Source organism: Monomorium pharaonis, chromosome 8, assembly GCF_013373865.1.
Source record: "Monomorium pharaonis isolate MP-MQ-018 chromosome 8, ASM1337386v2, whole genome shotgun sequence".
NCBI classification, from domain to species: Eukaryota; Metazoa; Arthropoda; class Insecta; order Hymenoptera; family Formicidae; genus Monomorium; species Monomorium pharaonis.
This window is the reverse complement of record NC_050474.1, coordinates 9,176,904-9,195,023: the sequence shown is the minus strand read 5'-3', so window position 1 is coordinate 9,195,023 and position 18,120 is coordinate 9,176,904. Positions and strand designations below refer to the sequence as shown.

The following is an 18,120-nucleotide window of genomic DNA, read 5'->3' as shown; positions in this document are numbered from 1 at the left end:
ATATAATCCAAGAATCCAAGAAATGCAACTTAAGATTCATTAAGCAACCTAGTTTTCTATAGTTCTCCACCATTACCGCTACTCTTTCTCCATAACCTTAACCTTTGTGATTTCCTAGAAAATTTTCTGTGACATCTTTGAAACTCAGCCATGCTACTTTTTAATCTTTATTCATTCATTTTGGTGACAAAATCGTTTCTCAACATTTTACGTATTTCAGGTTCATCGAAAATTTCTTCTCGCAATTTTGCATCAGAGATGTTGGAAAATTTTTCTCGTAAATACTGGTTGCATTCACCTTTTTTATTCAAAGCTTTCACCCATTGTTTCATAAGTCCTAACTTGATATGAAGAGATGAAAGACGAACTTTTAAAGGGTTAACTAACAGTTCATTTATGATCTTTTTAAACCCAAGTTGCAAAGACGTCCTTGTCGGCCATTCTTTTCTTATGTAATGGTTCATTCGATCTCTACTATCTCATTCATATAGGAAGCACCGATTTTTTGTGTAACATGATTGTTGACCCAATATGGTGAGAATTTTCAGATCCCCACAAATTTGCCATTTATGTTTTGTGTATTTAATTTTTTCAAAAACTGTTTTCAGGTTTGTGTACTCTTCTTTTATCACTACAAGTACGCTACAGGAATGGAGGCATATATATTAGTATTGTGCAGCAACACTGCTTTCAAACTTCTCTTACAAGGGAAGTTATCGAACCCAAAAATTCAGAAAATTCTAAAAAATTATATGCAAGTAGAACAGTTTGTTCCTAATAAAGAACCCTATTGGGAACGAACTGCTCTATTTACATATAATTTTTCAGAATTTTCAGAATTTTCGGGTTCGATAACTTCCCTTGTTAGAAGAATCGATAAATAGTCTCCATTCATCAGACTTGTGACATCCAGGTTTCAGTTTGTTCACTAATCCGAATCTTCGAGAATAAAAGTTATATACAGGGTGTTACAAAAGCATCGGATTTGCTTAGTACCATGCGATAGAGAATGAAAATCTAAGAAGAAATGCCTAATACTATTTTTTGATGCAGTAAATAGTTTCGCCTTAATTCATCATTGTAATAAGTCAATAAGCGCGGAGGTACAATAGAAAGTCAGTGACGGAGAATGCGTGAAGTTGACTCCTTGTTATTAAAAATTAAAAAATGCTTCTAATGCTAATAATAAATTTGGCAACTCATCGCGCAAAAATTCCATGTAATTGAGACCGTTTATCCTTTCTGGTAAAAATCGGCAGTTCTGGTAGCCGCCTGAAAAATTCTATCGATAATTATTAGCACTCCAAGCTGTAAGCTGCGGAATAAAAAATTTCTTTAGTTGAAGATACAAATTCGAAAGTTTTCCAATTTCCATCAAAATGGAAATATTTCTCGGTAACCGATAGTTCTATTGAAAATTTTGGTAGCCTTCCAAAGAATTTTATCGATAATTATTAGCATTAGAAGCATTTTTCAATTTTTAGTAACAAGGAGTCAACTTCACGCATTCTCCGTCACTGACTTTCTCTTGTATCTCCGCGCTTATTGACTTATTACAATGATGAATTAAGGCAAAACTATTTACCAGATCGAAAAATAGTATTAGACATTTCTTCTTAGATTTTCATTCTCTATCGCATGGTGCTAAGCAAATCCTATGCTTTTGTAACACCCTGTTTAATAGAAAAAGAGAGTGAATTTTCTACGCTATTTATTCACAGAAGCTCAGACTTGTCATACGTATTAAGTTTTCCCCAGGTAATGTGGTTACGCAACCTTGCACGCTCTGGATTATACAATTGTTACCCAAACTGCTTTTACAATATTTTTTTGAGGTTAGGAAAAAATAAGCCAATTCAGCAATTCTAACCTTGAGTTTGAATTCAGCGAGTCAAAATACATAAGGATGGACTAGTCTAGTCCGCTGGAACAACATAAAAAAAAATTTATTTAAAGATAGGAAAAATTAATTCAGCAATTCTAACCTTGGATTCGGATTCAGCGCAAAATACAAGGATAGGTTAGTATAGTCCGTCGGACCAACCACTTTTTTGTGTATGTCTGTGCTAACAATGAATTGAACTTTCACATTAAGCAAATTTCGTTAAAATATGATAAAATAAAGTTTTCTGTCAATTGTTCATTTCTAAACATTCATAAAAAGAAACGCTTACCAAGTTCAGCGAGCGCCAAACAACCACCATGCCAAGCTGAATCTGATTCTCGCCCAGAGAAGAGATTCAACACGAATCCTAATACATCGTCGGCTAAGTCTATCGGCAATCTCGCGGTTATTCTGCCAATACCTTTCGCTGCAGACCACCTATGTCACAATATAATGATATAGTATTAATAATAATAATTATTGGGTCGGTCAGAAAGTTCGTGCCGTTGACCTCTCTCTGGCATTCAAAGCGCGAGCACGTAACGCCGAAAGCATCTGCACTGTGTTCGTTTTTTAACCAGCAAGAGTAGTTTTTGATCGATACTGTGATAGGTGAACACCCGTTAGTATTATTTGAGTAGTAATTAAGAATTCAGCTTATACATTGAAAAATGGCTAATATCGGTGAACATTATCGCCATATAATGCGTTACCACTTCCATGAACAGGGCTGGCGCGAGGCAGATTCAACGCGTTCGCCGGAACCCGGTTTCGCGTTTTGAAAGGCCCCGCGGTCTACAAAAACTCATCAGACATTTTGCAGGAAAATGCAATCGCATAATCCACTAATCGATGACAACTTGCTGCACACTGACATGAGCGCAAGATTTTCTCCCTCGTCTTTGCATTGAAATATTTCGTTGCAGCGTGTTACAGACGTTGACATTAAATGTTGACATCAAACGTTGGCACGTCTGCAACACGGGTGCAAAGGACATTAGGTGTTAAGGTAATTATCCAATTAGAAAACACCGATTTCGATTAACTTTTTACAGAATGACGATATCATAAACAGATGCAAGGCATTTTTTAGTAGCAATGATTCAGTTTGAAGGCGTGACAAAAATTATCAAAGTTCATTGTAACTCCATAAAGTCCTTATATCCTGGAAACTATTTCAGATTAAAAAATCCAAACGCTTTCAAAAAAATGCACTTTTTACGAAAAATTAAACTATATCAATAGTTTTTTGCAAAAGTTATATACATATAATTGCAGATTTTGTATTTTCATTGTCGACGATCAGCGACGAAGAATACTTCCGTATACATTACTTTTTAAAAATAATAGATACTGCGTTAGTATCATTTAAAAGTAGATTTGAATTATATGCAAATCACCAAATATTTTTGGTTTTATATATAATATATATATATATATATATATATATATATATATATATATATGAGATTGCGAATTTAGATGACGAATATTTATTAAAATATTGTCAAGATCTTCACTTACATTTGGAAGGAGATTTCGACGGAACTGAAATGTTTGAAGAGATTAAGAGGTTCCGATCGATAACGCGAGCCAATTATTCGTTCTAGATGCGATAAAATACATTATAAAAAACAATCTTTCGGAAGCATACCCAAATTTATTAATTGCTTTACAAATAATGTTATCTACGCCAGTAACCGTGGCTTCAGCTGAATGTAGTTTCTCGCAATTGAAACTAATAAAAAATTATCTTTGATCATCAATAAGCCAGGGCCGATTTACATCTCTGGCTATTCTTTCAATAGAAAGCGAAGTAGCAAAGTCAATCAATTTTGATGACGTAATCAAAGATTTTGCGACAAAAAAAGCGAGAAAAATTATGTAATATTCTTAATTATCTTACAAAAAATATATGTAACATCCTTTGTACTTATAATAAATAATTCCTTATTGTGAAATTTAAGTGTAGGATTTGAATGTGTATTATGGCCTTGCAAAATTTTTAAACCGGGCCCCGCAAAAGGTCACGCCGGTCCTGTCCACAAAGGACTCAACGCTGCAGAAACGGCTCATAGAATTTGTATGGGTCTGATGCCTTAAAAGAACATGTAGTTTGAAAATGGTTTGCGCATTTCCGTGCCGGAAACTTTAGCGTTAAAGACGCAGAGTGGTCAGGTCGCCCGCGAACTGTGAACACAAATAAAATCACAACTTTGGTAGACGCAAACCCGCATCTGACAGTCAAAGAAATAAAAAAAATTCTTGGTATGTCGCACGGAAGCGTTGTGGCGCACTTGAGAGGCGCTGGTTATGTGAGCAAAGCGGATATGTGGGCCCGGATAAGACGACGCCTGACCACAAATATCTTTGCGCACCCGCGAAAAACTGCTCGAGTTTTTCTGGGATGTTTTGCCGTACCCTCCGTATAATCTTGACCTTGTACCTTCGGATTATCATCTATTCCGCTCTCTTAAAAATTCTCTTAACGGAAAGAACTTCCCAAATTCGGATGCCATCAAAATTCACCTCGAGCAAGTTTTCACGGAAGCCTACGACGTTTTGGGGGAAGAGCATTCTTGATTTGCCCAATCGTTGGTGAGCCCAAAGCTAAGGTGACCGAACAAAAGGGTACATACATCATTCAATAAAGGTTCGTACTCCAATATATTCGTAGCCCAATATATATTTGAATTCACATTTAAGGCAAAAAAAACGGCACGAAATTTCTGACCGACCCAATATATAGTACAAATTGTGAAAGCTAATAAACTTTAATAATTTGCATTGTATATACACTGGCGCAAAAAAAAACACAAAATTTTTGACCGATTTTTAGGCAATATTCAAAGTGATGCAACTTTGCGAAAAATCATCCAAATTACATGTACTTTTTTTTAAATTAAAAAGCAAAGACTCTACTTTGAGAATCCCTACGCAAAAGTTTAATTTGTTAAGTGTGAACCTTTTGTATCGCATAAAAACCAAACATGTGTTTTTTAATTGAAAAAAGTAAAAGTTTGTTATCATTTTGCACAAGTTTCTCGTTAAAATCTTGCTAATATTAATTCAGATTCTGAAAGTTCATTCTTTTCTAAACAATTTAAAAAAAAATACATGTCGATACGATGTTTTTTGTTGATTGCACGCTAGTTTGAAATTTGCACTGCATTTTAAGGTATTTTAGCGAATAAATATGGTATTTTTTAAATATCATGAATTTTGAGTATCAATATGATATTGCACATTAATTTTATTCGTGTTTAACTCAATCATACTGCCGTCATCAAAGTGACCCGATCTGCACCATGTGGAAAATGACGATCAGATTTTGTACATCATGTGGCCCTGAAAAGGCTGATTTTTTTAAATAAAATTTGAACTTTTACTTTTTATGTATGAGTATGTGTATATGTATGTTTACGTGTATGTGTGGGTTTATGAGTTTAGATAAATGTGATCTTCTGTTGACTTCAGTGAAATTGGTGCATCAGCTATCCGTTATATTCAGATCAGGAAGTACAAATTTCCACCGATAAATTTCAGAGCCACATGATGTACAAAATCCGATCGTCACAGCTCCACGTGGTGCAGATCGGGTCACTTTGATGACAGCGGTATGATTGAGTTCAACACGAATAAAATCAATGTGCAATATCATATTAATACTCAAAATTCATGATATTCAAAAATACCGTATACTTGCTAAAATACCCTAAAATGCAGTGCAAATTTCAAACCCGTGTGCAATCAACAAAAAACATCGTATCGACATGTTTTTTTTTTAAATTGTTTAGAAAAGAATGAACTTTCAGAATCTGAATTAATATTAGCAAGATTTTAACGAGAAACTTGTGCAAAATAACAAACTTTTACTTTTTTCAATTAAAAAACACATGTTTGGTTTTCATGCGATACAAAAGGTTCGCACTTAACAAATCAAACTTTCGCCTAGGGATTCTGAAAGTAGAGTCTTTGCCCTTTAAATTAAAAAAAAGTACATATAATTTGGATGATTTTTCGCAAAGTTGCATCACTTTGAAAATTGCCTAAAAATCGGTCAAAAATTTTGTTTCGTTTTTTTTTGCGCCAGTGTATAATTAATAGAAAATTATTAAAATTATTAACAAAATAAACTTTAATAAATAACACATCAATTATACATACCTTACAATAATCGCTTTATCCCGAAGACCCTGAATGAGTTGCTCTATTATATCTTCAATAACTGGGGAAATCTCCTGATCTTCACTGTCGTTCGAAATGGTTTTTTTAATATTATTAATTTTACTTTCAGCATTATCAATATTATCCGTTTTGATGTTAGGTATAATGCTGATTGGATGACTTGCTTTCTGGTAGCGCCAAGACGCTAATTTTGTTCTCAACAATACTAGACCTATCAAGTAACATAAAAAATTCTTTTTTATATTTACAAAAAATAAATATATTAAACAAAAAAATATTTTAAAATTTTCAAATACCTATGCGCTGGACAACTTTTATTCCAAATTTTCTAATAAGATCCGCTGGATTGTCGCTTAACTGAAGTTTCAATATATTATCGAGAAGTATCTGACTATATGGTTTAACGTCTTCTCTCGCACTATGCTTTAATATCGAGGCTATTACAGCTAAAGGGCCATGTCTCAAAGGATCATTTTCTATACACTAAAAAACAAAATAAAGTATTATATAAAAAACATTTAAAAAACTATTGGTTCATGATACACAAATATATACTTACTATATGTTTATTGTATGTTAGTATAAATACATTTAAAATTTATTTTAAATATATATACACTAGTTTATATGTATAAATATTATATATATAATATATGTTATTTTACAATAATAAAAAACAAAAATCAAATAAAACATAAAAAGTAATAAGTCAAATAATGGACTAATAAAAATGTCAAATATAAGGATTAAGATAAAATGCTTATATCGGTTTACAACAAATTTGGGTGTCAAATAAAAATAAAAATAAATTTAAATACAAAAATAAAGTAATAAAACAAATAAAATAAGGAATAAAAATTAAGACATAAAAAATTAAATTTAAAAAATAAAATAAAAACTAAAAATCTTCAAAATCAACTCCTCTGTGAGCATTGATGCCATACGCACATCGTTTATTCTTCGATTAGTTCAATTTTGAAAGTTGCTATATATAAGTTTTTTAAATCTTTAAAAATAGACTTATAACCAAAATTCTAAATAACCCCAACATGGTAGCCAAAGAGTTAGACTTCAAAATTATTTTCATTGTTACGAAATCCTGTATTTAAATTTTTTTTTAGATACTGAACATGCATTCAAAATCAAAATTGTAAAATTAAAAACTAAATTTATGACAGTCAAAATAAATAAGAGTTCCAAAACTTTATTAATAAGATTTTTTAATTTATAATTTTTAGGTTTTAAGTTTTAAGTTTCCATTTTACAAGAAATAAACATCAGTTTTTCTAATTGTTTTTAGTTTTCTTTCTTTTTGAATAAAAAATAAATAAATAAATATTTTTCTATTCTACCACTAAGATTCGTTGATAAATTTACATTCATGGTTCCAGAGTGTGCCATGTGGAGACTACTATAGTAGAATTTACATTCCTACACTGTTTTACTTTTACGTTTTCGTACTTTTTGTTTTTCGTGATTTTTAATTGTTTCTTTTTTTACGTTTTCTACATATTTTTTGCTTTATTGTATTTTTTTATACATTTATATATTTTATTTTTCTGTATCTCTATGGGGCGGTTGTCCTAACTTCTTGATAAACTTATCTATCAGGTAAATATGTTTGTCTTTATTTATTTAGAAAAAAATCAAGATAGACACATGCTTATCTAACAGGTAAGTTCAGTAAGACGTTGGACAACCGGCTCTGTTTTAAAAACTATTTTTTTGTCTTTTTATTTAGAAATATAAAATTTTTTTAAACAATTCATACATAAAGGAACGTTATTGCATTTTATTCTTGTTTGTTTCCTTTTTCAAACCGACAGAGAACGCAACGCTTCTTGATACGCTGTCTATCGAGTTCATTCGGTAAAAGCTTTACACGTATATAGCTCGTGCTTGTGTATGTTTCCCCTTCTACTTGAGCCACGTATACCTCTAACAATATTTCGTACTTACTTTTTCCGGTGTATTGGATCAGTCATTTTGATTTTTGAAACTATGACCTCTGAATTTTTTTAAGATATTTAGCGACATTGTATTCATAAAAAAAATTAAAAACAAGATTCCATAACAATTAGTAAATTTTGACTTTTTAACCGCTATATTGGATCCGTCGTTCTGAATTACAAATTTTTTATCTCAAATTCGATACAGGCAAAAAACCCTTAGCAAGTCTTTCAAATATGATCATTTTGACTTTTTTTTGCTCAGATAAGCATAAACAGTGAAATTGCATGCCCACAAAGAGGTTAATCGGTAGAAATAATAAATTTGAAAAGTTTAAAATAACAATAGGCAAAAAAATTTGTTTAAAAAATTTAATATAAAAATTCAATACATATAAAAGAAAACTTTATATAGTGTTCGGCAACAAATAGAAGAAAATTAAGGAGTGATTCTAGATTATATAAATAAAAATAATAAATACATAATAAAGTTGTTCAAATTTCGTTTTCTGTAATATAATTTTATTATAATTAAAAATAAATATTTTAACATTTTAAATATAAATGTTTAAATATACGTGAATTTTAAATACTTTTTACAATATCCGGTATCTAGGGGTGTTTTTTTTTTTTTGCTAACTTTGAATTTGATCAAAATTACAAAATCAAGAATAATAAAATGTATATAAATATTTATAATAAAAAAATAAAGCGTTAATTACAATTTTATTATTCTTGATTGTCGTTTGTTATATTTTCTAGAATCACTCCTTATTATAAAAAAATTTTTTCCCATTTGTTGCCGCATATTGTACAAAAAATAATACAAAATCTATTATTCAAATTTTTATGTTTGTATTAAATAATATTTGACATAAAAAAGAAATATTACCTTTAAGCACCACATTATCATTTCTTCCAAATATAACTTCTTCACATCCGACCGTGTTAAAAAATTTGCTATTAAAAAAACAGCCGCCACGGCACATGAATCTTTCGACAAGCAATACAATTTGCATACTTTTAAAATTCTGAAACAATGCAAAAGAACGTAAAAGCAACGTATTTCTACATCTTTTGGAAATGATTCATGAATAACAAGATTAGTAAAGCCGTTACTTTTGACAACTTCAAACATTCAAAGCTTCAAAAAATATATTTTTTGTGCGACTGGCAAAGAACTTAATCGAAGAACACTAAAAATGTTATTGTTCGAGACTATAACAATTATGTAAGAGTTTTAACTTTTTCCCTTTTTTCGGTTCTGTTTTATCCGCGAGTAGTGAGAGCTCCTGACAGCCATCGAACTCCTTATAGTTCATTTCTTCGATGCACCGATTCGCGCGGCGCTGTCACTAGCTCCTCACGCGCGCGATTTTCGTTTGCTCTCATCGCCGGTAACTATGCAAATAAACATACCCAAAAAAGGGCACGTCCGAATCTATGCCCAAATAAGTCTCGATATCGGTTCCCTACCGCCCCTTTTCTCGCCTCCGATCGTAATTGTTTTACGATGCATAATTCGTCAGTCTCTCGCAGCCCGGCACCTAAATCAGATCGTCCAGCAGATCTCTCCCGTCTTCCGCCGATCTTAGCTGCGGGAATTCACTTCCGCCTTTCCCTATCATTCGCGCCGTGATAGTGCGATTGAGTTATTAATTCATCCGATCCTGCCAAGCATTTCTTAATTTTCATAACCGCGTGAATGTTGTGAGTGTTACGTCCGTGCGCAGGTGACCGTATCTTTCCCGCGAACGTCCTCTGCCTCGCGTACAAGATCTCCGTCGGATCGCGCGCAAGATCTCCGGATTCGCGAGGGCCTCGATCTCGTGGCTCTGCAAGATTTCCGCGTCGATTAGGTAGCGCAATATCAGGACGTATCAAGATATCCGACACATTGTAAAAGATACGGTTCGCCCCTCGCTTCGAGCGTTCGGTTTTGAATAAATAATTCAGTGTGAGTGACACCAACGCCTCCTCTTTATTCCCATCACCTCCCGTAAACCTCCCGCATTCCTGACCACTCACTTCGCGTCTCTATCGGGACGGATCCCGGCAATTTTCCCCGTGCGATCGCGTTTACCCTACGCACGCGCGAACAGTTATAAATAAAAAACATATAAATAACATATGTACATATTCAAAAAATGAGGAATTATTCTTTTACAAGTAAGAAAAATTACAAGTATAATATGAAATATTACGTATTTGATATATCAATTCGTTGATATTCAATGATCTTGATTACCCCTAGTAAGATTACTTTAGGTCTGATTCGATTTTCAAAAGATAAGAACAATGGATTTTCAAAAAATTCGTAGGATTTTCCGTAGGCTTAAAAGCCATATTGAAAACGCCATCTTGTTTCTTTTCAAAGTGCCAAGTAGTTTTTAAAAGTATTTGAGAAGATGAATTTTTTTGAGCCGTTACGAGTTTCTAAATGTTACGTTAAATCTTGAGTAGTCAGGTGTTTCGGTTGATGTGGAATGTGCCATATATACAGAGGGACTGAAATTTTTTTACATAGCGCTTGCATAGAGGTAGAACCAATCAAACAGAGTAGAAAAGTCCTTTACCATTTTGCAATTTTTGCAAGTTAAAGAGTTATTAATTTTTAAATAACTCGTTAACTATTGCCAAAATTGCAAATAAAAAACATATAAATAACATATGTACATATTCAAAAAATGAGGAATTATTCTTTTACAAGTAAGAAAAATTACAAGTATAATATGAAATATTACGTATTTGATATATCAATTCGTTGATATTCAATGATCTTGATTACCCCTAGTAAGATTACTTTAGGTCTGATTCGATTTTCAAAAGATAAGAACAATGGATTTTCAAAAAATTCGTAGGATTTTCCGTAGGCTTAAAAGCCATATTGAAAACGCCATCTTGTTTCTTTTCAAAGTGCCAAGTAGTTTTTAAAAGTATTTGAGAAGATGAATTTTTTTGAGCCGTTACGAGTTTCTAAATGTTACGTTAAATCTTGAGTAGTCAGGTGTTTCGGTTGATGTGGAATGTGCCATATATACAGAGGGACTGAAATTTTTTTACATAGCGCTTGGTAGAGGACTTTTCTACTCAATTTGGTCCATTCTACCTCTATGCAAGTGCTATGTAAAAAATTTCAGCCACTCTGTAGATAGTATATATATATAGAAAAAGGAGCCAGCATGTATGTATTCCTCATGAAAAACAGTCGAAAATGTCAAAAAATAGCAAAATGTTGAGAGGATAATAGTTTTTAAATGGTGAGCTTTGAAACTTTCCAACCACAGGTCGTGAAGCTCGCGCTGTCAGGCGCGGCGCTACCAAGCGACCGATTGGACGTTTTGACGAGTATTGCTAAACAGCACAGTGCCGAACGAGTTATTGCACCGTACAAATTTGTAAAGTCTCTATTAACATCTATTGTTGTATTCTTAAGCCGAGTCCAATTTAATTGACAAGAAGTAATATCAGTTGCAAATTCGATAAATTATCATTTATATCAATAAAAAGTATGTGTTTTTGAAGTACGTTTTTGTATAAATAAAATAATAAATAAAATCAATATTAAATAAATTATCCAATCAAATAATATTAAAAACATCAGTCGTGACAAACATTTCCATGATTTTTTTTTCAAAAAATTTTGTCACAAACAATATTGGAAGACATTTACATTTAATTTTTTTAATTGGTCAATTACAAACATTTCCGAACAGCACATATTAATTGGCAAATAGTAAGCCAATATGTATTAAAATTGACCAACAGTTGACCAATAGTAGGCCAATGAACTGTGCTACTATTGGACGAACAACTCCGCCCCCTCCCCTCATCCCCATCCCTACCACCAGAACAAGGGGTATGTAAGGACGATTACAATACAAGAGAGCTTAGTATCGGAGCTCCTAGCCCTGATGATGTAAACTGCAACGTTTGCGAAACGTCGGCGCAACGCTGCACCAGAACGCGGCATGTATCCGAAAGCCCTTTCTATTGGAAACATTTACATTTGAAATTCGCAATTAATGTAAATATATAATTCATATTTAAAAAAAAATGAACAAATTCCGAATTATGATGAAAGGAAAGGGAAGTAATACAGTGAAGGATTTGATAATAAGCCGTATTATTACTTGTTTATTTCGTTCACTGTATTACTTTCCTTTCCTCTCATATCATAATTCGGAATTTCGTTCATTTCATTTCCTAATTATAAATTATATATAGTAAATCTTTACAAAAGGGAAAGCTCTAATGACCTTGACCTTAACATATGTTATCAGAGTCGCCCTCCTGAGTAATGTTCAAGAGATTTTAGCCGCTCGTGATTCGTTAAAAAGTTATTACCAAAAAAGTTTCATAAATACCATACATAATATCTCTGCTTTACTTAAAGTCGCAAACCGATGTAATACAGAAAACGAGTGGGCGGGGTGCAAAAGGAGGATTTCGCTCTCCCCCTACAGCCTCGCATTAATTTTTATAAAACACGCATTTTTGCGTGGTTTAAAATAAGAAAATCTCTTAATTTATTATTATCCTAATCTAAGTCCTAAAGAAATATTGGTAAATCCTAACAAAAGGAGACCCTATCCCAATAAATGATAAATTCATTATTAAAATAAAGCATGCATTTATGCGTGCTTTGAAATAAAAGTCTATTAATTTATTATTATTATTAATTTATTATCATAATTTTTTATGCAAAGTCGCAAACCCACGTGGTGCAAAGAATGCGTGGGCGGAGTGCAAGGACAGGTCTTTGCTCTCCCCCTACATCCCCGCATTAATTTTTATAAAGCACACATAAATTAATAAATTTTCTTATTTAAAAGCACGCAAAAATACGTGCTTTATAAAAATTAATCCGGGAATGTAGGGGGAGGGTAAAGCCTTTCGCGTTCTCTGCATTACATAGGTTTGCAACTTTAAATAAAGCAGAGATATCATGTATCGTATTTATAAAACTTTTTTTGTTAATAACTTTAATAACGTTAATAACTCAGGAGGACAACATATGTTAACATATGTCAAGGCACTGGGGCTGAATCCCCTTTTGTTAAGGTTTACCCTTTTTATTTTACTTGTACATCGTATCAGAAAATTACAGCAAATTATAAAACTTTTTTTGTTAATAACTTTTTAACGAATCACAAGCGGCAGCTAAAATCTCTTGAACATTACTTAGGAGAGTGACTTGACAACATATGTCAAGGTCAAAGTCATTAAGGCGAGAGCGCCCCGATTGACCACGTCCCAATTGACCACCGCTTTTCTAATTGGCGGTCCAACGGAAAAATTCTAAGTATTCATTGCTGTAAATGGTTGTGGTCAATTGCAACGTGGTCAATCGGGGCGCTCCCATTAAGGCTGGATCCCCTTTTGTAAAAGTTTACCAAGAAGTCTTGGAAATGTTTGTCGACTAATGTTTTTAACATTATTTGATTGGATAATTTAATTAATATTGATTTGTAAAGACCGTGTTTCCTGCACAAACAGGCTTGTCGGGAACTAGGAAGGGTCCCAAGACAGCAGAGACAGTTATTTCAGTTTAACGGAGCTTATATTCTAGGTTTTATTATATACATTATATACAAAGTATTTACAATGTAGTTTTTACGGTGGTCGCGTGTAATCTCGGTAATCAGCTGTACGGTCGCGCGACGCGGCGCGTTTGAGGGTACTCGCGGGGCAGACGAGGTGACTGCGGTGATGCTTCGCGGCGAGAGTTTGAGCCTGGCGCGGCGCGGAAAACGATAATTGTTCGTGCTCGGACTTTCGCGTGCACGCTTAGGCGTGCGGTGTATGCGATACGGTGTGTGGTTTCCGCAAATGTCCGTTCTATTTCAGTAAAAAGAAATGTTCCGGATCAGCGACGGAATCTGGAGAACGCTCAGAGAAGACCGAGAACACTCTATCTCGTTTACCCAACAGTGTGAGGAGTCGAGTGAGTAGCGGCCGAGAACCTTGGCGAAGGCGGAGAACACTCCATCCTCGGCTTGCTGACTCGGAGTTAGGAAGCGGAATTGAGCGTAGCCGAGAACTGTCGATTAAAGCGGAGAACGCTCTACCTTAAGATACGCTCGGAGAATCTTGTCAATGGTATCCAGCGGACGAAGAGCTGGGTGCCGGTCGCTCGAGAAATGATTTTTGCTCCGTTGAGGCAGTTTTATATTTCACTCCAGACGGCGGATCGGGGACCCTCGAGGGTCTTCGGTCTCCTCCGTGCTCAGTCGTGATGTATCGCGGCGGTCGGGATATTGAGGGGAAGCGCATGGCCGTTGAGACAATCGACGTCTCATCGAAATGATAAAGTTTTATCACGGACCGGAGCCCGTATTGTGGCCCGGCGGTTAATCGGCCGGGCAGATCGCGGTCGGTGATCGCCGGTTGGTTTGGTTCCTTACAGATTTTATTTATTATTTTATTTATACATAAAACGTATTTTAGAAACACATACCTTTTATTAATCAGTGCTCGGAGTTAGTTGCTCTTTTCAGCCAGATTTCTGAGGCGACGCCTACTGTTCTACCACTCGAGGTTCGACTGCCGAACTGCCGATCGCGCGCGTGACGCTGTGCCTCAGAAGCGTCCGTGTAATACACGGTGTTTATGACAAATGCACTAGACCGTATTTTCCAACAACTTACAAAACTTTTTTTTAAATAATTGTTATATTTATAAATAATATTTTTTATATTTATAAGTAATTTAACACTTAAAAAATATTTTTTATAAAATATTAAGTTTTATAATATAATCATACAATGATAATCATATATGTATATAAATTACAGTATTTACATTTACAATAGCTTTCTACATTATCCAGAAGATGCTATTGCTGATGTGTTTTTTTAAAAGTAGTTTTTCCAATAGGCTTATTCTACTAATAAAAACTGTTAAAATATATTATTAGCAGAAATTATATAATATATTATTAGCAGAAAAATCAAATTTTTACACAAAAAAGGTATAAAAAAAATAAAAGTAATCAGAAGTCTAAATAATTATAATTTGATCTTCTGGATCGTTTGCACCATTCTACTAAAGATGATATATCCATAGAGATTTAATCTAATATTAGATTTAATTACCTACTGGATAATGTAAAAACTATTGTAAATACTGTAATTTAATAATCGTCATTGTATAATTATAATACAAAATTTAATATTTCAAAGACAATTTTTTTTAATGTTACATTACTTATATATAAATATAAAAATTAATATTTACAAATTATTGAGAATAAAAAATTTTATGATTTGATAGAAAATACGGCCTAATATATCTCATATGTAGTATATATCATAGTATATATCATGGACGCTTCTGAAGCACAGCGTCACATGCGCGATCGGCAGCTCGGCCACCGAGCCTCGAGTGGTAGTAAAGAAACAGTAGGCGTCGCTTCAAAAATCTGGCTGAAAAGGGCAGCTAATTTCGAACATTGAATTATAAATAATGTTTTATCGAATTTGCAACTGATATTACTTCTTGTCAATTAAATTGGACTCGATTTAGGAATACAGTAATAGATGTTAGTAGAAATTTCACAGATTTGGACGATGCAATACTCGTTCAACACCGTGCCGTTTAGCGGTACTTATTAAAGCGTCCGGCCGGCCGCGTGGTTGCACCGTGTCTGACGGCGCAAGCTTTGTCAGGTTGAAAAGTTTCAAAGAATCAGCATTTAAAAATTATTAACTTCTCAACATTGTGCTATTGACATTTTCGACTCAGTTTTTCATGAAAAATACGTACATACCGGCCCCTCCGGTTTATCTGAAACACCTTGAGTATATATACATACATGTATATATATATATATACATATATATATATATATATATATATATATATATCTACACACATGTACATATATGTATACATATATTGCGACCCGGATAACGGGATAACAAGGTGACAGTGTTTTCATATTTATCACTCAAAAGGATGGGCACCAGATACGAGAGCGGTCAAAAGGGCGAGCAATTCCCTGTTCAAAAAGTACGATAGAAACTGATAGAAACATATAGAAATTTGATAGAAATTTAATATAATTTTATCTGAATCTATCGTTTCTATCGGACACTAGATTTCCTGCCAGATAGAAAAGTTATAAAATTCTATCGTTTCTTATCGTATCTGAAATAAACGATTAAAACTTTATCTAAATACGACTACTTTTCTATATGATCCTATCTACTTATCGTACTGAATATGAAAATTACGATTCAAGGTCTATAAGACTCTATATGAATTAATCTGAAATTGTTTCTATACGTTTCTATCAGATGTATTCCAATTTCGGCGGACATAAAGTTCTATCGTTTCTTATCGTATCTGAAATAAACGATTAAAACTTTATCTGAATACGACTACTTTTATATATGATCCTATCTACTTATCGTACTGAATATGAAAATTACGATTCAAGGTCTATAAGACTCTATATGAATTAATCTGAAATTGTTCCTATACGTTTCTATCAGATGTATTCCAATTTCGGCGGACATAAAGTTCTATCGTTTCTTATCGTATCTGAAATAAACGATTAAAACTTTATCTGAATACGACTACTTTTATATATGATCCTATCTACTTATCGTTCTGAAGATGAAATTTACGATTCAAGGTCTATAAGACTCTATATGAATTAATCTGAAATTGTTCCTATACGTTTCTATCAGATGTATTCCAATTTCGGCGGACATAAAGTTCTATCGTTTCTTATCGTATCTAAATTAAACGATTAAATCTTTATCTGAATATGAGTACTTTCCTATACAATTTATCTGGCTATCTTACTGAATATAAAAATTATGACGTAAAGTCTATATAAATTAATCTGAAATTGTCCCTATACGTTTTTATTAAAAATATGTTATATACTATAATAGTTTTCTATCATTGTCTATATAATTGGAGATATTTTAAACAGGGAAAAATTATTTCGCAATTTTGCCGAACATAACAATTTATTATTCTTTATCGTGTTTGAATCAAACGATTAAAACTTTATCTGAATATAGAATTATCTGAATAATTTATATAGACTTTAACTCGTAATTTTTTTATTCAATAAGATAACCAGATAAAATAATATAGGAAAGTATCCATATTCAGATAAAGTTTTAATCGTTTAATTCGGATACCATAAAGAACAACAGAATGTTCTGTCCGGCAAAATTATAAAATAACACAGACACACAAAAAAAAAGGTTGGTCCGGCGGACTAGACTAGTCAATTCTTATGTATTTTGACCCGCTGAATACGAATCCAAAGTCAAAATTGCAAAGTTAGCTCGCATTTCCTAACCTCAAAAAAAAATTTTTTTTTTAATGTTGGCGGACCAGACTATATAATCAGTCAATCCTTATGTATTTTGACCCGCTGAATCCAAATACAAGGTCAGAATAAAAGAGTTAAATATAATAGGAAAAGGGAGTGAATTTTCCACGCTATTCATTCACAGAAGCTCAGACTTGTTATAAGTATTGAATTTTCCCCGGATAATGTGCTTACGCAAGCTTGCACGCTCCAAATTATACATTTAAGATCCAAGCTGCTTTTACAAGGTGTTTTTTTGAAGTTAGAAAAAAATAAGCCAATTCAGCAATTCTGACCTTGAATTTCGATTCAGCGGGACAAAATACATAAGGATAGACTACTTTGGTCCGCCGGACCAGCATTAAAAAAAATTTTTTTTGAGGTTAGAAAAAGTGAGCAAATTTAATCATTCTGACCTTGGATTTGGATTCAGCGGATCAAAATACATAAAGATAGACTACTTTGGTCCGCCGGACCAACATTAAAAAAAAGTTTTTTTGAGGTTAGAAAAAATGAGCAAATTTAGTAATTCTGACCTTGGATTTGGATTCAGCGGGTCAAAATACATAAGGATTGACTGATTATATAGTCTGGTCCGCCAGACCAACATTAAAAAAAAATTTTTTTGAGGTTAGAAAATGCGAGCTAACTTTGCAATTCTGACCTTGAATTCGGATTTAGCGAGTCAAAATACATAAGGATTGATTAGTCTGGTCCGGCGGATCACTTTTTTTGTGTGCCTGTGATAATTGTTCCTCCTT

General features: G+C 33.2%; 1 protein-coding gene across 4 annotated transcripts in view; it reads right to left on the bottom strand.

The window, feature by feature from the left end:
- LOC105838432 (tubulin-specific chaperone D) overlaps window positions 1-18,120 on the bottom strand; it is a 139,066-nt gene that overhangs the window by 102,238 nt on the left and 18,708 nt on the right. For all 4 annotated transcript variants that reach the window (XR_004964306.1, XM_012683985.3, XM_012683986.3 and 1 more), the window contains exons 2-5: window positions 8,915-9,053; window positions 6,370-6,556; window positions 6,053-6,284; window positions 2,175-2,323 (exon numbers count right to left, since the gene is read on the bottom strand). Coding sequence is in view for 3 of the 4 variants with exons in the window: in XM_012683985.3 (XP_012539439.1) it covers window positions 2,175-2,323; window positions 6,053-6,284; window positions 6,370-6,556; window positions 8,915-9,053 (707 nt within the window). In the remaining variant the exon portion in view is untranslated. The remainder of the gene's footprint in view (window positions 1-2,174; window positions 2,324-6,052; window positions 6,285-6,369; window positions 6,557-8,914; window positions 9,054-18,120) is intronic.